The 24,894-nt window shown below is 37.3% G+C and overlaps 2 protein-coding genes across 2 annotated transcripts in view; both read left to right on the forward strand.

Annotated features, from left to right (window-relative positions):
- Positions 1–24,894, forward strand: part of spri (Src homology 2 domain-containing protein sprint) — a 116,643-nt gene that overhangs the window by 17,855 nt on the left and 73,894 nt on the right. The gene's annotated exons all lie outside the window — the stretch shown is intronic.
- LOC108060860 (MICOS complex subunit MIC13 homolog QIL1) lies at positions 11,253–12,107 on the forward strand. The gene is made up of 2 exons (XM_017146767.3): positions 11,253–11,319; positions 11,392–12,107. The coding sequence occupies exon 2, from the start codon at positions 11,440–11,442 to the stop codon at positions 11,947–11,949; it is 510 nt and encodes a 169-aa protein (XP_017002256.2). The 5' UTR covers positions 11,253–11,319; positions 11,392–11,439; the 3' UTR covers positions 11,950–12,107.

Genomic DNA, 24,894 nt, shown 5'->3' on the forward strand with positions numbered 1-24,894 from the left:
TCCCCCTTTTATTCTGCTGGTACAAAGGGTTGTGACTTTTGTATGTTTAGCTATTTATTAAATTTGTTTGCCAACACATACAGTCGGTGGATGGGCGATGGGTGGGTTGGTTTCGGTTCTTGCGAGGGTGAGACCATAAGGACCCACACGAACATGAGCTGCGTAACTAATTTGCCTAAAGTGCACGATGCCTCATCAACATCCGTTACAATGGACTGTGGCACCAACTAAAAGCTTACTAAAGCAAAAGGGAATGCGAGGGAAATTAAGTAATGCAAGCTGTAAAAGGACTGCTTGCACTGCTTGCATTAGTTTTTGCTTTATTTGCTTATAACTTTTTAGCGAATAGTCCGATTTGAAAATTTTCTTCTACATTTTGTTAGATGTTTATAAACACAAACAAATGGCATTTAAACTTTTACAAAGTCTTTACAATTAATATAATTATAGAAAATAAAAAATAAATTTAACCTATTCCAATATTTATTTGAAACATTTCCATAAGAATTCTTTAGTTCTCCACATTTAGTTAAATTTCGACCCACTGTTTCTTCTTGCTAAACCGCAGAAACTTTCTGTTCTGCTACCCAAGTGTTTTGTGTTCTTTATCCCCAACTCTGCCCTCTGACTCCGAGAATTGATGATGTCTAGGACCGTCTATATATATTCAACGAGTATCGCTCGACCCGCCAACATGGCCATCATGGCCATCAGCATCATCGTCGTCATCATCATGGGCTTGATTATTGTCAAAAGTTTTGTGCAATTTGAGCGTTTTAAGTTTGACACTGTCAACGATGCGTATGCGTGTCCACAGGAGACCGGAGATGGGACAGAAACGGCTTCAAGTGCGACAGGTGTTTGCTTTATTAACTAAAACAACACAACGCACACGCAAACATTTTCATTTTCACTCGAGACATCCCCGAAAAAGCGCCGTTGAGAAAAGGCTCTAATGCGGCTGACATGTAAACAGATTAACATAATTAATTTATTTGCCTCTTGCTCACTGCTGTCATCGTCTAATCCACAGCATATTGTACCCTTCTCAAGGGGTATTCACTATTTGAAGATGTTTGTTTATTTTGATTATTGATAAATTACAACAACCAGTACTACTATTATTTTGACGGCAGCTGTAAAGACATAGATATTTAATCTTTCGTTAATAACTTGGCTGAAAAAAATCTTAACATGATTTTGAGTTTGCGATTCGAAAGATAAAGAGTTTGACTTATGAACTGTTTCGACTTAATAACAAACCAACAATCCGTTCGCCTGTAATTGCGGTTCAATTTTAAAACTATGCATTTTTCTCAGAATCCTTTAGCAGGAGAGCATTTTAGTGAGTTATTTGTCAAGTTTATTACAATCTTATATCGAGGGTATCTGAGTCTTCCCACAGAACTTATCCCCAACTTTCTACCGCAATTGACCAAACTAATTTGAGGTTTTTGTCAAAGAGATGCAATTAACTTAATTAAGCTGTTGAAATTAGTCAAAGTCAAATACGCAGCGGTGAAATGTGTGAGTTACAGGGGGAAAAGTATCTTGTGGCTGGATCATGAATGCGTCCTCATTAATGTTTGTTTTGTCATCTTGCAAGCAGGCCAAACGAATCGATGATGGTGGGACTGAGATGATTGTTCATTTTTTTTAGCTTTTTGCAGCTCTCTCGATTTCTCGATCTCTGGGCATGGAAATCATGACCTGATCTCGAGAGATATCTCACTTTTTGTGTGGATATCAATCATATTTAGCATACAACTGTCTGTCCATCATTGGCCGAATGAATGAACGAATGAATGGGTGAGTGTGAGTGAGTGACTGGGTTGAGTGCTGTGGCCAAAAGCCGTGAAACGATTTCGAGGTTCCCGCATTTCAATCTGGCATTGAAATGGACGTCAATTGAAATCTGCGATTTGGCAATTATGCAACTCCCCCGCATTTGTGGCCCCAAAGCCGCCAGTTTGAATATTCGGCACACATATTTATAGCACATTCGCCACAGGCTCTCGCTCTAAATTTCCCAAGACAATATAAAAAAAACCCCAAAAAGTAAGAAAGTCCACTAAACAAAAGTGTAAAACATTAAGAAGAACAACAAAGGAGGGTGGAGCTAGGGAAATATGCAAATTGAAAGGACCCAAAATGCTGGGACCATGAGGGAAGCAACTTTCGAGTGACGTAAATTGCATATTAAATTTTACATTTTTCATATTTATGCAGCTTTGCCCAGGCAGTCGTAAAGTGAAAGTGACTCGAAGAAAGTGGGGGGTTTGTACAGTGGGGTCAGCGATGGAGAGCCTTCCCTTCGGCAAGGACAAACAACATTTCAATTTGGGAAAATATTCATTATGCTCAAGTGTAAGCGAAGCAGAGCAGACTAAACGGAAGCGGAAACGTGCCAAAGCAAGAAAAGGACCAGGGAGGAAAACCCCCCAGTTTTCCACCCATTTTTCAGCCACTCATTTGGCCATTGTCAGGCGGCTTCTTCTTCATTGTCGTCTTCTCCTTCGTCGTTGGCTCTCGTGCATTGTGTAAAGTTTTATAAAGTTATGAAAAGTCATTCAAGTTCAGCCCACCTCCACCTCCAACTCCCCGTTTTCCCCAGACGAATCAACAACTTGGCGACTTTCGAGCACTTTCTGCTCATTTTCCTCTGGAAAATTCTGGCTGCTAAACAATAAAGCCGTCAAAAACGTGCATCGTCTGCGAGGACACTTTTTGGCTTTGGCTCCTTTGGTCCACCTGCCACTTTGGCTACAGTCAACATTGTCATCTAAGCTGCAATGACAAGTTGCTCCAAGTGGCAGAAGAAATCGACGGCAGTCCGATTTGCTCAAGCGTGCGGCATGCGAATTATCTTGGAATAAACATTGCTCAAAATAAACTTGAGGTATTTTAGCACATATAATCCGATTTCTTTTGACCGTTTAAATTATTTTAACAAATTTTTTTGGTATGTCCTAAGATAAATTTATCAAAAACAACACTTTAGATAATAAATTTTCATTTTAATTTCCAATTTTAAAACGCTATACAATTTATAAAAATTTCAAATTTAGTAGCTATTCAACAGAATGAGATTATAATCTAATAAAATTTATTTATATATTTCTATGCCTTAAGCTTATTACCTTAATATTATAATTGTCAATATAAGTAACCAAACAATTATTTATTTTGAAATATATTTAAGAGCTATAAAATATAAATATAATTTTAAAATTTGAAGTAATTAGTTTTACAAGAGATTATTACTAGTTTTATATTGAATGTAAAACTTTCCTATGAAGTCTTAAAACTAATTTAAATTTAAAAACTGGTTAAATATTCGAAGAGCATTCGTGAGATACCATAATTTGGTGTCCCGATTTCCATCCCTTTCATCTCAAAGACTCTGTCACTAAACGTTGTCTCCTGATGCTAAAACTTAAGTGCTCCTTTTTCCATTAGTATCCGTTCTGGGACAGCTGCTCCTCTCATTTTTTCCGCTGTAAAATGCTGCAATGTGAAAATGCACCTTTAAAGCTCATTAACTACGCAAAGTTGCCACATTGTTGCCGGCCCACGACTTTAATGTCACTTCATACAGGAGCACCGGAGTACCGGAACACCGAGTGTCTGGTCACTTTTGCCCCCTCAATTTGGCTGCGTATATACACTCAGAAAAAAAATCGCCCTGAATTTTAGAAAATCGCCATACTTTTTAAGCCAAAGGCAGCTCGCCTTGCCTTTTAGAAAAAATATTTCTAAAAATTAGAAAAAAAAATTCTTAAATTTAGGGTTAGTTTTTGCAAAATTGAATAAGAAGAAGAAAAAAAAAATCGAGGAATCGGGAGTTATGCCGACTGGGTGGAGTCTGTCGGTGTGGGGTGTTGTTGTTGAGGTTCTCGTTTTTCAACTTATTTTTCTCTCCTCTATTTAAACACATGGATGACGTCACGATGCTTGTACACAAACACACTTTTAATCTTTAATTGTAACTGAAATAATAACTGAAATTATTATATTATTTATTAATGATAAACATAAAAATCAAATAACTTACTATCTTGAGGAAAACATTTTGGTCGCTCGCGGGCTTCGAACCCCTTACCTCACAGTTTGCAGTCAAACACTCTACTAGCTGCGCCAGGGAAGCATCACGAGAGGCGCTGTACAAAGTACATTCTCATTCTGTTCTCTTGGGTTCTAGGTTTATACTCTTATTTATCCATTATGTGTGTGTTAGCTTACCTAAATCCTTATTTGTATTAAAGTATACATTTTAATGCCCAAAAAAAAAAAAAAAAAAGACGCAAAAAATGTCCGCCTCGACGTGGGATCGAACACACGCTTCCGAATATAAGCGTAGAAAACAAATAATCCGCTCGCATTAGACCCCTAGGCTACCGATTGGGCCAATTTTCTAAAATGTAAGGCGATTTTTTCTTAGTTTGAAAGAAAAATTTCTGAATAACAGAAAATTTTTCTAAAAGTGGATAACAAGAGGAGTTGATCTAATCAGGGTAAGTTTTTCTTATTATTTAGAAAAATATTTCTGAAAAATAGAAATATTTTCTGAATTTCAAGGCGATTTTCAAAGTATGGCGATTTTCTAAAATTTAGGGCGATTTTTTTTCTGAGTGTATGCGTTGCCTGTTTCCATGGGCTGCAGTAAATAATTTTTGGCAGAAAGGTTGTTGAAACATTTAATAAAACCAATATAAATCATAACAAACACTTAGCCTGACAACAACCACAAAAACGGAGACATGTGGCAGGGGCGTTGGGGGTTGAGGGTTGGGGGGTTGTTCAACAGGGGGCAACAAAGCGAAACTAAAATTCCAAAACGTTGCCCATTTTCGGCCGCAAAAACTTCAGGCAATGCGGACGGAACTGAACGGAACAGAATGGAGCGGAGAATTCCGCACCGAGCCGAGACTTTGGCGTCCCTCCGTCCGGAGAATGACAAAACGAGCGGAGGGGATTTCTTTTTTTTTTGAGGGGGGAATCCCATGCATTGTTACGCGTGAACGCACCTTTCGCAGGCACTGTTGTCGAGTGTGTGTGTCTGCGTGCTCAGCCGCACTGTGGTTTCCAGTCCTTTGTGTAAATGAACGGAAATCAGGGAATCCCATTTAACAGGTTTGTGGGCAGGATGGGGCGAAAGCGACCCTGTAAATTCAAATTGATTGAACACTAATAGAGCATAGGTAAAGTTAAAAAAATATATACTACTTGATTTTTAAACAAAATAATTGTTGCTTAAATTTAAAACATTATTTTAGTATTTTGTATTTAACAAATTAAAGCCGGTTATAATACTACAATTAATCTTGGCGGAAACGTGTCGTTGGTTTTAAAAAAAAATTAAATACATTTTTATTATTATTTTTATACTATTTGGGGATCACAAAATAAATTCAGATAATATCAGAATATCTGTTAAATCTGTATTGACTTTTAAATTATTTTTATTAAAACATGCAAGCCAATTCCCAAAATTCTAAATATTTTGTAATCTTTTTAGCATTTATTGAACAACTAATATAAAATAAGATACAAATAATATTAATTCATATTAAAATGATATGAATAACTTGATCTTTAAAAGATATTGAATGGATCTGGACATATCGAACTGATTTTTTTTTCAGAGTAAGAATTTTTGTAGAATATTTCGCTACATTTTAAATGGCATTGGGGGCAGTGTGCCTCTCATGCTTTGTCGCCTGTTACATAGTTCCGTGTCCGTGTCGCCAGCAGCAGCAACACCAAAATCATCCGCAGCACAGCAGCAGCAGCTTCCCCATGGTAACATCCATGGCAGTAGCAGCAAAAATGTGCAAAAAATTAATTGCTGCGCATAAATCAAAAGACTTTGCTCCTGTATTTCTCCACTGCCCCTCCTCAGCGCCCTCAGCCCCCTCGCACTTTTCCGAAACGCCCGTGTCTTTCATTTCGGTCTGGCAGCGGTTCAGCCCCTCTCCATGGTCACTTGTTACTATTTCTGATTTCCATCAGCACTCTTATTATACACATTTATATGCCTATATCTCAAGATGCAATTTAAAGCCTCATTGTTTTTGGATTGGGATTCGTGTTCGTTGGCTGTGAGGATGGTGGCAAATCAAGGCCACTTTTGGTTGGGGTCCAATGCACCACCCATTCACGGCCCCTTTTTTTAGTCGTTTTTGCTGCGAAGGTGTTTCAATGGAAATGCGAAATGCGAAAGACAACAGCAGCTGTTCTCACATCGCCTTGATTACCGGAAGTTTTGCTATAAAATCGCGGGCAAGAGAGATAGAGAGACCATGACAGAACCATAAAGAAGATATAGTCAAAACCCCTTCTCCCCCCCGTAGATCCACCCCCTCGATTTGCCAACAACATCATCATCATCGTTAATGGCAATCGTTTAAACACGCCTGATGGATGTGTTTTTTATGACTGTCAAGCTCCTCGGATCTTTATTTATCTTATTTACTGACTGATGCGCATTGGGCCAATATTTCAATGCATTGTTGCCGCACTTCCATCTTTCACCTTCCACCGCCAGGCAATATTGATAAAGTCCACTTTATATATTGGCCGCTAATAATTCATTCAATTAATGCTCAAGCACGCTGCCAATCTAAAATAAATCGTTCGTTGAAAACCAATTACGACAAGCCAAAGCGGACTGATGGGATATTTATTATTGCAACGCAATTCATTCAGTGTTTTATATTTATTATCCAAATACATATGTGGTTTATTTGCCACCTAAATATTATTATACAATAAATCAAATAAAAAGTACACAGAAAACAATCAATTCTACCTTATTTCATATCAATAAAAAGTCGAAATGATTTATGATTCCAACATATTAACTTGATATTGTATTTTAAAATACCAAATGTATTTAAAAAATATTAAACTGACCTGCACATATCAATCTAATATGTTGTCGATTTTTTTCTGTGTATTACTATCTTGCCGAATTTATTTATTTCTTTCCACAATATTCCATGAATACTTTCTAGACAATTTTGGCATTATTTATTTAACCAATTGTATCAGCTTTCTATTGATAAATCAATGAGATAATTGTTAAGACAAATATAAAGCACTGCTCACAAATATTTTCTATCTTCCGTGGATACAATTTGACCTTCTTTTTTAACATTTCAACTTCATCTCGACTGGCAGGCTATAAAAAGCAGCCCCTTCCCTTCATTCGATTTGTCGCTGCCATGCACTAAACATTTTTATGCGGATCATAATTCCCGACACTCTTGGCACTTGGCAAGGCCATTTGCAGTTGGCTTCTCTGATTGCCGTTTGTTATGTGCGGTTGCCGTTGGCTTGCCCACTAAATTAAAGAATAAACAAAGTTCCCATACCATGCCGCATGCCGCATACCGCATACCGAATATCACGTATACGTTATAGGTGTCGCCCATAAAAAGCTACCCATGCATAGCTGAAAAGGCAGAGCAGACCGTAAATAATGCACCGGCGATTTATCAGCCCAGAGAGACAGTTTCAGTTCCAGTTTCTGTTTCAGTTTCGGTTTCAGTTTTAGTTTCAGTTGCATTCATGGGACTCTTGTCTGCGGGGGCAAAAAGCAAGGCACCAGAATATCCAAATGCCACGACTATTCAAAATGCAATTTCGTAATAGTTGTAAAGCCAGGTCGCAGAGTATGAAAAAAAAAGAAAAACAAGCCAAGAAAAATAAACCACATCCATGATATACCCAACCTTTGCAAAAAGTCGAAAATTCTACGTGGGCCTATTAAATTGCAGGCTATTAGCAGTTCTAGAAAATACTATGTCCTCAAATGTAGAAAAAAACAATCGATAGTGGGACCATTTAAAATTAAACAACATTAAAGTAAAACGAAGTTTAAAGTTGACCCCTAACGATTAAGGTATCATTGTGTTCTTATAAATATACTTACACCCAGAGAAATGTGAGACTATTTTTTAGGTAACGTATGACCTAAAAAATTTAAATAGACTAAAATTTCAGATTTAGGTAATGGGTTACCTAAAAATATTAGCATGTTTACTATGTTCCTACTTTTTAGGTAAAGCCAAAGAGATTTTTATAGGCCATCGTAACCATAAAATTGGTCCATAAGACCTAAAATTTAGGAATAATTTGAAGTCGATTATTACTCACAATTTAATACAAATATTGGCCCTTAATATTAATAAACAAATTATTCGGTTTTTTAAGTTTATTATTAACAAATTTTATTAGACTTCTCTTAAAGCTAGTGATGGAAAAGTTTCAATATATAAAATCAATACCAACGTGGACTATTTTCCTACTTTTAAGGTAATAGTGCCCTATTCTAAAAATAGAATTCGCCTGTGCACCTAGAAGCAGGCTTCGGTTTTGCCACAGGGCCTTTAAGTAGTTCCGTAGACCAGAGGCTAGCCTATTGGACGCTCGCGCAGAAGACCGGGGATCGATTCCCACCGAGGACAAAATAAAATGATTGTTTTTTCAGAAAGATAAAATATTTACTTATCCGAATAAAACAATATAAGCAATTAAAATAAACAAATATGTTACTATCAATAGTAAAAATGTTAACTTTTTTGAAAATAGCTAATATTTACGTAATTTTGACCTAAAAATCTAGTCCACTAGCCATTTTTTTAGGTAACGATTACCAGAAATAAATTCAAGACTGCGTAAAAAATATAGTCCACATGGACAACATTTTAGGTAATGCATGGCCTTGGCGCGTTTTTCTGGCCATGTTTCCTAAAATTTTAGGTAATTAGGCCCCTTTTTAGTCCATTTTGTTTTCTGGGTGTAATAATACTTTTTATATCCAAAAACTACCAGAAATCATTTGGAAATATTTAATTATTTTTTTGAGCTACAATATCGATAGAATTCATACTGATATTGATCGTTTTAGCAACCCAACCTAATGTTTAAAATGAAAATACACATACTTTTCGGAAAACCTCCGAGCCAAGCGACTTCTAAATCCCTAGAGATTTGGGAATGAGAAGAGGAGGCCGCATTCCAGACCCGAACTGGTATTTTTCGCCTTCTTTTTTTTGCAGTCTGCTCCAAAACCCAGCCCACAATCCGCTTGTTGGCTTAGCCCCGTTAAGCCTCACACTAATTACACTTGCGCTTTTCACAGATCCACACACATAAACTCTGCTCACATGACTACCACATTTTTCTTAGCCCGGTCGCAAAAAACTCTAACATATTTTCATTTTCATGGTCAAAGTGTCAGTCGAATGGGTTTTTTGGGTAAAAACCAGACCGCGGGGAATGAATGAATGCGAAATTTTAAATGAGAGTTAGGACCCCGTGTGCAACTGCGGTACAAAATATGCAAATGAAAGTCCGGTGTCTCCGTATCCCTTATATTTTTGTTGGCATCCCCAAAAGTTAAGCCCGCAAATCTTGATTTAATTTCCGGCTATTAAGCTGGAACGAAAAATTCTTGGTCAGCAAATAGTTGTGGGCGGCCAAAGGGAAAAGTAGGGGAGAAGCTCATTAGGATCACAAAGGGGTCACGATTCCGTTTTTAACATTCTTAACAACTTTGTATCATCCGAAAATGTAATGCAAATCCCAATGCCAATTCGAATTCTTTGAGTTCCTATCGGAATAAAAAATTAAGGTAAATTAAGTTTTTAGACCCAAAAAAAAAATTGATATGAAACGTAATTTAAGTCACCATATTGCTCTCTTTTTCGAATTCAGAGAATCTACAAGAGAGCAAAATCTGTGTTGCATGGTAAAAAAAGTGCGCATAAATACTAGAAATTTACCATGGGCATATCGATTTAATTCCGGTGTGTTTTAATTTTTTTCCCTAAAGCTGAGCTCTCTAATAAATAAAGTTAATTTTGGGTTATAATAAATTCATATTTTTTAGGAAATGCAAACCAATTGATATACATTGCTCACATTTCTTTAAGAAACCTTGGTACACATTCCTTATCTAGCATGTGTAAAACAGATTTCACTATGTTATCTGCAGACCAATAAAAGCCCAAACAAACTGATGTTTTTAGAGGCATTAACCCATGCTGCCGCAATTCCACGCCTTGCACCTCGGCCACGCAGGACCCATCTATTGCCGGCTTTATGGCTCTGCCAATGAATGGACACATCCTGGCTGGCCCAGGACCAAGGACCCTCGACCACCTTTTGCGGCCACTCTATTATTTATTTATAGAAAGTTGCCAGACTCACGTTGCCTGGGGCCAAGAATTTGGTCCTTTGCTGCTTGGCCGCCTCCATTCTGTGACAAATGAATTTGGGTCAAAAGTTGTGCAAATTAAAAAAAAAAAACTGAAAAAAAAACAGTGTCCTGTGGCGGATGTCAAAGTTCCTTCAAACAGGACCCAAAGATTCGTCTCGCCTTTGACTCGCCCGAGTGACATTCAACTGGTCCAAGTGCTGAACCGAATTGCAGTTTTATTTCCATTCACGTAGCTCCACACACGGAATGTTGTCCTTGCCCAAAAATAAGTGAGGAGAATTGTAGTCGACTAACTGTTACCTAGTATCTTGTTCTTGAAATGCATCAATAAATGGAATATCATATTTACATTCTTGAATTTATTATAGATTCCTAAATCATTCACCTTTACACTCGGTTGAAAAATGACAGGAAATGTGGTATTCAAAAAGAATGCAACACAAAATTTGCTTCGATCCTAGAACTGTACTTAAAATACAAATATTTAATTTCATTGACCAAAAAATCAAGATAACCTTTTACCTTCCAAATCAAAGGGTATAAGAAGCCCATAAAAAAAGGGGACACCCAAACGTTACAAAAGATTTACACCATCCAAACCTCAACGCCATCTCCTCATCCGGTTTCGACGCCTCCTTCTGCTTGTGGGCAATACCATTACTTTTTCAGTTTGCTGGTTTGAGTAATGGATTAGATTTTTACTCACTTGTTTCGGGCTTCCTCGCTTCGCCATTCAAAGATAGTGTGTGTTCGTTTTTTATAGCCGCCCCAAAAAAGAGGATATCACGGCGTTGATGAAGGGATGCCAAGGAACAAACTTGAAAGAACTTACCTAAGAACTTTGTTTGTGATGGGTTTGAAAACGGGGCAAACTGGAAGCATCCCTCGATACGATTGAGAAGAATAAGTTTTGCGAACTTGATTTTTATTTCGAATCATCTATTAGGTCAATTTGTTCAAATTAAAAAACTTAAGATATTTATTTCAATTTGTTTGCTTTAAATTATAGTTTTTTGATTTCATCAAAGTAGGTCTAGAATTTTAGGCCAATACTAAAAGGCTAAAAGTATTTGAGCCAGAACGTGTTTGGTGTGAGTAAGAGTAAAGCAAGTGTTTTATTATTGCGTTCGTAACTTCCCCGTGTTTTCGCTTGAAACCCATAGATTCCTTCGAGTAATCCTAAGTATTCCAAATAGTTGTGATCCCGAATTATGACGACAATGATCACCACTTTGATGGCGCGAACGGCGGCGGTCACGATGACGGTCTACATGACGAACCGCATGGGTGTTTGGGGCAAGACGGAGGAGACGGACAGGCTGCTGCAGCAGATCACCACGGGTCTCCAGCCGTTGGTCGGACTTTTGGGCCGCGTGCTGCGTTTCGAGCCGAGTGACCTCAGTGCAGGCGAACTGGCCAGGGAATACTACAATCAAGGTGTCAAGGGTACCTTCCAACTCATCCGCAACCTACCCAATTACTCGGAAGACCTGGCCGATGGGGCCAAGGTCGCCTGTCTGGAGCTGGTCGAAAAGGCCAAGGAGTTGCGCCACCAAGGCAATGGCTGGTGGAGTATTTCCATGGAAAAGTCCAAACTGGTGGATCCTCCTGCTGCCGGCGATGGACCATCATCCCACGAAGTTATTCTTATCGAGCGGCCGGGGGATGTAGATGGCTTTGCTGGCGATGGCAAAGTTGTCCTCAAACCGAGGACAAAGTGAGGGATTAGACACCAACAAAATCTAATTCTTAAATTTTTATGTAAAGTACGAGTATTTATACCGGGATTGGAAACTCCCTAGCTTTAATACTCTGAAAGCGAAATTCTAAAAAGCATAGCGAGAGCAAAATATATTACCTTTGTTACGTTTTAAATTTACCATTGCCCTCGAAGGCGATTTAATTTAAGGGTGTTCTAAAGAATTCGCGTTTTTAGGCATTCAGCAAGCAACAAGTTAGAAAATAAGTGAAGGTAAGCCAATTTTAACTCAAGTTAGATGCTATATAAGATGCTATTCCTAGAAGTCCATTTCAGTTAAAGGTATGCTAAAGAATTCGCGTTTTTACGAATTCAGTAAACAATCTATTGGAATATAACTGAAAGTAAGCCAATTTTGGTAGTCGTAGCTACTATCCTCTTGTACTTCATCTTTGGCAGCTCCTACGCTCCCAGACACTCGGTAAACAGTGAGAACAGTCAACAGTCTATTAAAATGCCAGTCGAGCCGCATTGCCGACCAAAGTCAAGCCGTGCGAAAAAGGATTTTCCAACCCTCCAATCCTTCCGAAAAGGAAAACTGAAGCCAAGCGAACCAAACCAAATCAATCCAACCAAACAAACACCCAACCCTTTTCCCATTTTCCATTTCCTTTATCCAGTTGTTCTGCGTGTTGCTTAACATGCGTTTTAATGTGACCCTTGCGGGCCCATAAAAATGGGGCTTTTTTACCTATGAAAATCCCCATCGGTGCAGGCCATCCTCTTAACCCTTCCTCTCGGGGACATTGTTTTTGTTTTGATACCCGTTACTTGTAGATTTAAGGGGTTATATTTAGAAAAAAAAAGCGAGACAATTTTTTTTCAAGGTTTCGTATAATTCTCATAATATTCTTATTATTATAATATTCTGATTTCGGTAAACACCTAGCTTACCCTAAATACATAAATCGAATTATTCTCCAGAAAACTGAAATATATTTCAAAATAAACCCAAACGGCTTTTGGGTATGCAACATATTTCCTAGCATGACAGTTTCTTCGCTTGCCTCGATCGATTTTCGCTTTTATTGTTGAATTGTAAACAGGTGGGTGGGTCATAAAAACGGGGGCTACAGGTGGAGGATATGGTCGTCCTGGAAGGGTAGTCTGTAAAATCCCTTCTTCAAGTGGAGTGAAATAAACTTTATGATCAGCTCCAGGCAATTGACACACCGAAAATGGGAAGTCAAAAACGGGCGATTGGAAAACTAGCTTCAGGTCTATTTAACATAAATTTTAATAAGTTTGAGCTTATTTGCTTACATTTTATAAAGAGGGTTTAGTAACAAATTAAGTTTATAAATTTAATTGCATTTTCTTTAACTGAATTTACAAGTTTCAGTCGGTTAAAGTCTGGAATTTATTCCCCATCCACAAATTCTCTCTACCATCCAATATTTAAAGTATATCCATTGCATTGTTGTCCAAAGCATAATCCGCGTTGTATCTATTTACATATTTATCTGCGTTCTGCGGGATTCATTTCCCTGCGACTCCTGATGGAGGATGCCGAAAAGGTTAGGATAGGGAGAGGACATCGAGGATATGGAGGATAAGAGGGCTACGTGCCGCGTCTTTTGGCTGACTCTTTAACCGCTTATGCCTTAGATTTATAGTCACGGATTTTATTTATGTCACTTTTCCCATCCTCACCGCTGGCACCATTTTTCTTTGCGGTTTAGCATACAAAACGTCTGGTCCTTGGGTTTTCTTCGGGTCCCAGCCCTTTTATTCTGCCACATTCTATTCTATTTCCTTGCTGCTCTTCTAAACGTTGCATAAAATCAATTTCCTTAAGTTCAAGTCCTTGATGATGAGGTAAAAGTGTTGTAAGTTTATGCTGCTCTAAAGCGTGGGCTCTGAAGAGGTGCACTGGAAAAAAACAAACGGACGACAAAAGTCTAAGTGTTTTAGTCAATTGATACTGCATAATGATTTATATTTTATTTAATATTAAACGAGTATATAGAATAAATCAATTAATTTGTACATTCTTTGTAAATAGCATAATTATATGATTTACGTTTTATTAAATTCTGGCGATAGTTGAATTAAAGATAAAAGTGTTAGTTCTAAGCTTTTAACGGTTATAATTTAATTAAAGAGGTGATTGAAAACCTTCTTAGCTTTATTTTCGAATTTATGTTTTTTTCTTCGATTTTTATGTCAAGCCGTTTTGGCCTGTGATTGAACCTCCCGTTTTTTTCGACCCCTATTTTATAGTTATTCATAGATAATTCATTTTCGCTCAGTGCGTGTGGAGTGTGAATGTGAATGTTAGTCAGTTCTTGGCGGTGTTGTCGGCACAGCTGGCGCTGAAGTTTACGGGGGTTTGGGGTTTCTGTTTTGGGGTTGGGGTTGGGTTTGTGGGGCTCGAGGGTTCCTGGGGCTCCTGGGTTGGTGGGGGGTGGCACATTTGGCGCCCAGCCGAGCGCTGTCTTGCATATTTAAGTTGGCCGAACTCCCCTTTGTCTCGGTGTTTGTGAGAAGGGGGAGGGGACTAGCCAACCCCCCACCCCCACCCCATATCCGGTTGCTCCGATGTTTCCGTTTAGTTGCTTGCCCCACTACCTGAAAAGCCGGGGCTTCATTAGCAGTCACTCTTGGAATATTTTCATACATTCATTTGGCCACTGCATTCATTTCCGTTCACTTTCAATTCCGTTTATTAATGAACCGTCTTGATGCCGGGATCCGTTTGCCGGATCTGCCACACTTCGGTTTCATCCTGCTATCCAGCCTGAATACTTTGTGCTAATTTCCGTTTAATTGTTTAATATGTTGTTTGCATTTTCTATTAGCCAAAGTTTCCGCCGTTCATTGTTCTGGCAATTATTATTTTCCGTCCTGCCACCTCGAGGAGTGACCTGTCTGTTGGCTAGAAGTGCAGACTCAAAGGATCTAATCGAGTTAATGGCCGAAATTAACGCAGAGCCTGTGAAGTCTCTCGAGTGCGGGTTTAGAAGTGGAGGTTTAAATAAGTGGGTCTTAAAGTTGAGTTTTGAACCCGGGGTGTTTAAATGGAATTTGTAATTGAGATACTCCTATTTAGCAAAATAAATGCATTAAGATGATGGTCGGGATGAGTGATAAAAGGTATGGGGTTGGTAAAATGCATTTGCATATTATTATTTTCCATATCTCTGATGCCTAGAGGTAATTCTGTTAACATGATAGAATAATTCTGATATGTTATAATAATATTTTTACTATTTAAAAGGCTATCTTAACAGAATTTTTCAGATACTATTAGGAAGAACGTAAGCCACAATAAATTAGATTAAAATTTTCACAAATTAAACTTTACTCAAAACTAATTTATTTTTAATGATAATCATAAAATGTCCTGCCTGTCCTAACAAAAGTTTAATGAAATTCGAAAGGCATGTCATCAGATTAAATATTTTTCAACTTCAAAGAAAATAATCTTAATTATTTTTGATGATAATAATAAAATATTTAAATATTATTTCCAAGGTTGTCTTAACAGAATTTAAATATAATTTCAGAAAACAAGTCTTCAGATTAAATAGTTTTTATTAAACTATTATATACAGATTTAACTTTACCCAAAATAAACTAATTTATTTTGATGATATAATATAATAATAAAATTATTATTTCCAAGCCTAATTTCGGAATACAAATCATCAGATTAAATATTTTTCCTAAGACTATTATCACAAATAAAACTTTACCCAAAACTAAACTAATTGATTTTTGGGATTAAACTTGATGAATTTGAAAATACTTAACTTTTTCCCCCAGATCCCATGGGAGTTGGGCTCCCCACTGGCAGCTGTTGTTTAACCAACTCCCGTGTGGCATTGGGTCTTAGCCACAGTTAAGACTTCATTTACATACAAGCCATTCACTCACTCCCCGGCCAATTTAAATCATTTTAATGGCCCAGAAGCGAAGGCAGCCCAGCTAATTCCCGTACAACTCCTAAGCCCAACGAAATCCCAGTGCCATAAATGTGGCGCTGGATTAGCGCAGTCGGGAAATTTTGGTGGAAAATGTTGTGGGGACTGTGTGTCTCAGCTGGCTGAAAAAGTTGGCGGAGAAAGATGTTCTAAGACGACAGGAGACAGAAGAGAAAGCCGCAGCCTCCAACTTGGAATCTCCAGTCCTCACTTTCAATTATTCGCTTTCGCTGCTCTTGTTTCGGTTCTCAGCTCTTTTTTCCCCCTGGTTCTTGTTCCTTGGCAGTCGTAATAGAATAAAGTTTGCACCATGGGAATTTCAACTGTTGTTTTTCACCATTTCCCACCTGACCGGCTCCCCATGTTCAAATTTTATCCCGAATCCCCTTTCCCCCATCCATGGCCATCGCAAAACATGGCATCTCCACCCACGGAGACTGAGGACATAAAAAGTACATAGATCTCTTGTTGCGAACTTGTAATCCACTCAGCCCCTTACCTTTTCCCCCGCTGCCTTCTGTTTTAAGTGTGTAATACTTGTCGGTGCATGAATAACAAAAAATTCCAACTGACTAAAGAAAAATTAAAAAAAAAAGTGGATTTATATCTATTAACTTGCAAATGAAAAATTAAAATTTGAGTCAAAGTCAAAATTATCTAACATATACTTACCATTTTTTTTACATTATTGAATGATACTCAGTTGGTTTAAGGGTTTCCTGAGGAGGAGATAATGAAAAACAAGTAAGTATGTAAATTATCAAATTATTTTGTTTCCAATCCTTAAAATAAGTGTTATAATTGACTTTAATAAGTTTCTTAAATATTAATCAAAAATAAAACACATTTTATAATATTTTGTTTATCCTATGAAAAATGTTTCAAATAGTTTGTGGAAAATACCTCTTAATGTATAACACTTAAAAAAATCGAAAGTAGTGTATGATTATTGAATTTAATTTGCGAAACACTGCCCAAATGTATTCACCACACCATCTATTTATCATGTTTATGTCAGCGTATGAGGTAGGTATATTTCCGAGGGAACCCGCCTATCCTTGATGGTGCCTTTTCCCCGTTTATGGCTTAAAATTTAACACTAAACCAGAGAAATGACTCCGAGTCTCTTTGGGGGGCGGGTAACTGTCTTTTAGTAGCGCTGCTTACCTACTTACGATGCCGTCTGCCGTCTGCTGTCGTCTGTCTCCTGTCGCCTGCTGTCTGCTTATTGCTTTTATTTATTTACTAGACATAACTCCAAACATCTCCAAAAATACCCCGCCCCACCAGTGCTTTTACCCTCTTTTTGGCCCCTCATCCAAACTCGCACTTTGGGTAGTCATGTTTTTGATTTGTTGTGGCCCGCCGGCATTTTAGCAGTCGCAGGTGTTGCGGCCCTTCAGTTCAGTGGTGTTTATGACACAAAGTTGAATTTTATGCCGGCAACCGAAAGTATGCAAAAATATATTTATACCCCAGCATATATTTCTATACTCTGACTGGGGGTATTTCGTATTGAATCGGAAAGGGAGCAAGAAATATACATATTGGGGTCTATAAAGTCCCTTTAAGTCTGGGTAAATTAACGAAGATTTTGTTAAAAGAAAGAGATTTTAAAATATAACATATATTCTATTAATACGCAGTAATTTGAGATACCTATAAATTAAAATATATTGAAAATTTGAATAAAATATAATTATACTAAAATTACCTAGAAGTAAATATCACAAAAAGGGAAAGCGAAAATATAATTATTATAACATATAAAATATTACTTAAATTACCTAGCAGTAAAAATTATAAAATAGAATATACTTGAATATTTTAAAGATGTATTAAAATTTATCTTTATCTTTATCCCCTGCTTTTATAAAACGTATAATAAAATTCTCTCTATAACAATTTTATTTATTAGGGTATTTCCAACTTCGGATTTCCTGCTTCAACACTTTGTTTATTTTTCATAACCGTAGTCTCCGGTGCAAGTATCCGTATTTGTATCTGCATCAGTACATGTATCTGTACTCGGAATCTGTATTTGAATCGCGCCACAAGGGGCATAAAAAACATGGCCTGAAAGTAGGCAACACAACATTTTTATTCACCCATAATGTTTTATATTTATTTGTGGCGGTGGGGAAAAATCGAAGTGAAAAGCAGGCGTTTTTCCGGGGTGACCGGTCATTGATGGGCTTTTGATTTGCCTGCGGTGAACAGTGGACAGTACGAGTATTTAGACCAGTCCCAGTCCCATTCAATACACACATATTAGCGATAAGATTGGAGTCGTGGATCTTTGGCCGTAAAACTAATCAACCTTAAATACGTTTTCCGACCATCAAAGTTAAGCCGCTTAAATGGCGACCAAAACACAGGCACAAACTAATTAAGTAATTACTTTTCGCTAATTAAACGCAAGCGGAAGGGAAATTCAACTTCAATTTGACTCGATGCCGTCTCTTTGGCCGTGACTCTCTGTCCATCAGCCTCACACGGGTTTATTTTTCCTTTTTTCCCAACTTTTGCTATTTTGCTCATTTTATGTGGATCGATTGAATCGACGATGCTTAAATATTAATGATGAAACGAAGCGAACGGTGGTGGCAGCGCCCAAAAACTACGAGTAGTTCGGCTGTAAGTCCTTTCATAAGCGGACGAGATGGAAAAGTTTTCCACAGCTTCCAAACTTGTGACTCATGATTTTTGGAGTCTTCGAACAGAGGGAGAGAGAGAAAGGTAGAAAGGTTTTAGTTCGCCTGGCACATAAGATACACCTGCTGTGAGTCGACAGCCAAAGTAATATATCGATTTAAATGGTTTTTACCCAGCTTTGCCCTTGCAATTTTAAACTAAGTTTCTTTTAAATAAGTAAATATGTGAAAGGTCTCTAAAAATTTTAAAAAGCGGCTTAAGAGTAATACATTTATGAATGTAATGTGTTTATATTTTTAAAACTAGTAATTTATTTATGTACTTATTTCATTTGTTTGATTTGATTTACAAACTCGCAGATGTTAATGTTCTTCTTACTCTTTGAAAATCTCATTAAATCTCTCAATAAAGATCTTGTTAAATAAAAGTCGTAAATAACTCTTATTTATGGTCTATGATTTTCGTTTTTTTGTGAGTTCCATAAAAATAGAAAACAAAACTAAATGAATACATTGAAGAAAACTGAAAGAATTTACAGAATCGTTAGTAGAGCCTTTCGAGGCGACAAAATCCTGGAGCTGAAGCAGAGAAAATCCGAAGAAAAGAGTGTCGGGAAAATATCAGACACCATAATTAACTTGCTCATAACGCGGCAACAAAGGACGACAGCTCTTCGCGGCAAAAGGGGGTTTTTCGGGGGGTGGCAAGGACGAGGACGAGGACGAGAACAGGCAGACGCCAGATGCTGCCCGACTGAAGAAAAAAAACCACAACACAAAAAGGGGGCAGCGTTGCGTGCGGAAGGGGCGTGGCACTAACATTGGATAATTTTTTTTGCGCCGCGCATTATTTTTCCCCATTTTTGCCCAGCAGACATTTGCCATTTTTGTTGTTTGCTGGAAAAGCCGTGCAGTGAAGTGCTTTAAAAAGATAAAAGCCATTTATCACGCATGCACACTCATACCCCTGAAAAAAGAAAACAAAACTGAGGAAAAGGGACGGATTTTATCCCCAAAATACAGGTGCAGGAAGCGAAAAATATTCTGGGTTATAAAATAGAGAGAGGGGAAAATTCCACCATTGAACTGGATAATCCCTAATAGGAAGTTTAAAATATAGAATTTTCATCTTTTAAATTAAATAATAAGAAATTAAATTAAGATTTTGTATTACTAAAGTAAAAATAAGAAAAACGAAAAGAAAGCAATTAAATTTTCTATAACTAAAAATAAGTGACCAAAAATCCCAAAAACCAAACTGAAGAAAAGTGACGGATTTTAGATTGTTAAAATATTTATATTTAAAAATAAATATTAAAAAATTAAATCAAGATGTATTATTTGTAGGAAAAGTAAAAAGAAAATTAATTAAAGCAAGAATGGTATTGTTGTCCATTCGAGTTCTCATAAAAATAGATCTTAAGCGCAGTTTAACCACAAAATTAAATCAACAAAAATTCTAAATCGGAAGCCATTTTAAAATTGCTAGGTCGCTCCGAAACCATTTTGTATACATATACAGTTTATAGTGGAATACATTTCCCAATCCCACCGCCATCTTGACTAACGGTCTCACATCGTGCATATAATTTCCGGCCTAAAAGCATGCAACAGTTTTTCCGCCTCTCTCGCTTTCGGCCGCTTTTCAGTTTGGCTTTTCAATGCACGTAGCAAAAGTTAGCCAAAGTCATAAAGCACTCTTTTTTCCTCCTCATCTTTCTCTTTTTTTTTGCTGCCAATTCAATTTGTTATCATTTTTTCCTCCGTTTGCGGTTACTTCGGAGTGTGTAAAAGTGTTTTTGTGTCGGTCGGAAAATCGTAAATAAACCAGAGTGGAAAAAATGAAAATTCAAAGGAACCATATAACTTCCTAGACCTTCCTTTACTTTGATTAAAAAAAAATATACATTTAATATATGAAATGCTTCATTTTTTAGTTATTTAATAAACAACCTAACAATTTATTTAAAATTATCATTAGGGAATTCAGGGTCGGAAAATCGTAAATAAACCAGAAAGGAAAAAGAAAATTCAAAGGAATCTACAATCACTTCCTATAACTTTCTTTATTTTGATTTTAAAAAATGTATAGAAAGTATTAAATATAATTTGATTGGAATTATTACATAATTGGAATGTAAAATTTAAATGATTGAATAGTTGTGTTTGATGTCATAAATATGTAATACAGATCGCCAAACATCGGTGATAAGATTCGATTCAAATGGAATGAAATGAAATGGACCCACTAAATTTGCGGCGTCGCCGTTAATTTTTATCGCATTCGCGTGTCTGGCATGCATGCTTCACTACCGACCCGCCCACCGCCCACCATCCCGCCCACTCCTATCCATTGCCACCCACTTCTACCCACATAGACAACAGGCAGCACGCAACTGAGCTGAAAATTGCTACTTTGTCTGCCGCTCTCTGAATCCAGCAGCAATGTGGAGTAGTGGGTTAATATGTCTATCACTTTTATATGGCTAGTTGACGCTACTAATGCACCACTTCAAATTGAAATGGCTAAAACTCTCGAAGGTTTTCCATAAACGGCTTTCGATGCCTAGGATTGCGCAAGTTGCCGGAAAAGGGAAAAGTCAATTGCGCAGAGGAAAAATTTACAGTTAACAGTTCGTAAAAAAAGTGACTAAATTTGAAAATAATTAGAGAACCTGTTTTCTATTAATATCTGATATATTTAAGAAATTGATTTAAGGATTTTAGAAAAAACAATTGCACTGTCAGAAAAGCATTTTATTTAATTACATAAAATATAGTTCTTACAAATTTCAGTATAGATGCATTTTTATGATAAATATTATTTTTTTTTTATTATAAAAGGTTGATTATAAAATATATTTTTATTTTTTGTACTCTAAAAAAAATACTATTACCATAAAAAAATTATATTTATTATAGTTTTTTGAACAAAAAAAACTAAGTGGATTTTCTTAAAATAAATAAAATGATATGATACTGTTTTTGTATCTTTCTCTACTCCTTCTTATAAATTTCCCTCCCACTTTTACTCGCCACAACTTTTTTCCACTTGCCACAATTTGCATTGCGATTTTGCGGTTGCACTTGTTACTTGTTTCCCAACCACCCCCCACCCACTCCGCATCCCACCACCCACCTCCCACCTTTTTCCTTAACCCTCTGCCGACGCTCTTATTGGATTATGCGCTTTCTCTTTCACACACTTCCGCATTTGCCGCAAAAAAAGTGGAAAAAGCCAATGGACAGTGGAAAAACCAGACGCACCGAAGGAGAAAAACGCGAATCCAGGGGAAAATCTCTAGCAGCAACACATCAAGAAAAGCCGGTCAAGCTGGCTGAAAGCTCTGGAATCGTTTAGCTCAATTGGATTGGATTTTTCCAAGGCAACGAGACGAGAAAAGTGGAAGCGGCAGGCAGGCAGCCTGCAGTTGTCTAATTAATTTGCATTTGCCGATGTTTGTCGCTTATCGATTTAATTGCCCCGTCCTCCAATCGAAGTTGATTGAACCTCCAGGAGAGCCAGAGAGCGTCCAGATCGGCGGGAGAGCCGGTGATCACCAGTAACTTGAGACGCGGAGAGCGCGAGTCCTGTCCTTTGGCCCACTCTCATTTCCGGGCCAACTCTTTCCTCTCTCTGGAAAATTCGCACAGTGGCTTCGATCAGTAGATTGTGCGGAAAAAAAACAATTCCATAGTTGGGGATTAGTTCCATAGTTTTACAAATACAAATCTAAAAGATTTCTATAACTTTTTGTATAATTGAAGCAACTAAAAATATATATGTATATCACTGATTAGATGAATATTCCAGAGAATAAGTCTGACTCATTAGGCTTTAGTTAAAAACTTTGTATTTTAATTATTTGCATATATGCACAGTGGATAAGAGAAACCGGAATTGTAAAAATACTTAAATAAAAAAAATAAGTAACTTTAAAAACAGTTACCACAACAATTAAACAAATATGACATCTACATTTAGGGATATTTTTTTAACGATACTTTTTATATTTTTGGTTTATTATATCGGGCTGTTCCTATCGATCCGAAACCGGATTTCTGATCAAAAAGTAGACCTAGAATAGACCTTAGAAAAATAATTTAGTTTACAAATTATAACTATAATTACGGATATTTATTTACTATATTTTTTGATATTATTGGTATATTATATCGGACTAACGATCTTTTCTCTCTGCTGATTCTAAGTATGGTTTTCGGTTCTTTTCGAGAGTTCGAGTTCTTTCCTGCTCTTCGAAGACACAGTTCGTTCGCATTGAATGTGGATCTTCCGCCGGGGCTTCTATTTATATCGCCGGCAACTTGTGTGTGCTGCGGGGCGATCTGACACCACAGTGCCTCTTGGGGCCCCGTTGCCGTTGCCGATGCCGCAGTCGATGCCCAAGTCGATGCCGCAGTAGCCTCAAACTCGTCAGTCACAAGAAAACTTTCGATGCGAACGCGCGCCGCATCTCCACGGTCTCCGTCGTCGTCGTCGCTGTTTTTTGTGCTTCTCGGGGGGCACAAGGTATACGAATACACGACGAGTTCGGGATCGAGTTCGAGTTCGAGTACGAGTACGAGCCCCTCAATCGCGATCCACAGAGGTGTGACCATTGCCCCTGGGAATCCTCCTACCTGACCCCCAACTCACAAAACAAATCCACTGTGATTCACCACGATTCGCTCGAAATTCGCTCGAAATTCTCAAAACAATATCACACAGAACAAAATTTAAGATTAGGTACATTATAATAATAACGAAATATTTGATTACTTTACATATTGAATGTTTTATTACATTTATTATTTGTGACTAATCATTCTGAGGCAGTCATTTATCAACAAGTAACTGGAATCAAAGGAATATTGTTTCTTTAAATTAGATATAATTTCTTGAAGTTATAAAGTTTTTTTTATTGCCCGATTTATAGTTTAAAATGTATATTTCCCTTGACATGAGTAAATTTAAATCAATATTTGCAACCCTTTTTTAACAACATCTGATGTTTATTGTTGCCAGGGGTGATAGTTGCAAAAACAATCGACCAAAAAATGCAAAAATAATAAGATAGTTCCGATTAGTTTAAATATAAGCACCTGTCTTCAAAAAAATCATTCGGGGTCACACAAAAAATGCAAAAATAATAAAATGTGTTATAATCAATTAAAAATGTAAATGTAAAAAGATGAATGCATCAAGGAAATTACCTTTGTCACCATCCATTCATTCATTCATTCATTAACTTTTGTTATATGCAAAATAGGCCTTAGAGTTCCCATTTCGGGGTCACCTTTTCTCCGTGTACGATTGCTTTACGCTCTTATGATTGCGATTTTGCGATTGCGACTGTGTGCTGTAACCTGGCTAACAGTTAACGGTAAACTGAGCTGACTAACAAAAACGACGAGAAGAAAAAAACAATGATGATGATGATAATAACAAAAGAAAATACAAATAAAAAACACTTTTATTTTTGACAAACGACACAGCGAAGCGTAAAAGAAACAAAACAAAAAAAGAAAGAAAATAAAAACAGCAATGGTAACAAACGAGACAAATTAAATAGCAATTTATGTAATTTTTCTTCTTTTTTTTTGCCATTGTGGCTGGGTCATTGGCATCTTAGCCCCCAAGTACGAGATCAAATTGAGCTGGCAAATAAAAGAGAAGAAACAAGAGAGAACGCTATAGTCGGGTGCCCCGACTATCAGATACCCGTTACTCAGCTAAAGGGAGTGCGAAAGAGATGGAGAAAAACTTTGATCCGCCGTAACTTTTTAACGAATGGTCCGATTTAAAAAATTTCTTCTACATTTCGATAGGTATTGATAAACACAATAAAACTGCATTTTTACTTTTCCAAAATATTGAAATTTTTAAAATCGTATATATGCGATTGTGGGCGTTAGAGGGGGCGTGGCACCCTTTTGAAACAAACTTGCGCTGCGTAGGAACTCCTAGAATCTGCATGCAAAATGTCAATCTTCTAGCTTTTATAGTTTCCGAGATCTCAGCGTTCATACGGACAGACGGACAGACAGACAGACAGACAGACAGACAGACAGACAGACAGACAGACAGACAGACAGACGGACGGACATGGCTAGATCGACTCGGCTAGTGATCCTGATCAAGAATATATATACTTTATGGGGTCGGAAACGCTTCCTTCTACCTGTTACATACTTTTGCACGAATACAATATACCCTTTTACTCTACGAGTAACGGGTATAAAAACAGAAAAGAGCGAAAGATCCGATCACCATGCAGATATGAAGACTAAATTGTGGCTCTTAAAAGCCTTAAGACTGCAGAATTC

The sequence above is a fragment of the Drosophila takahashii genome, chromosome X (assembly GCF_030179915.1).
Source record: "Drosophila takahashii strain IR98-3 E-12201 chromosome X, DtakHiC1v2, whole genome shotgun sequence".
Taxonomy (NCBI): domain Eukaryota; kingdom Metazoa; phylum Arthropoda; class Insecta; order Diptera; family Drosophilidae; genus Drosophila; species Drosophila takahashii.

Bases quoted from the DNA above. Each gene is read 5' to 3' on its own strand.
- LOC108060860 (XM_017146767.3), top strand. From the start codon at position 11,440: ATGACGACAATGATCACCACTTTGATGGCGCGAACGGCGGCGGTCACG.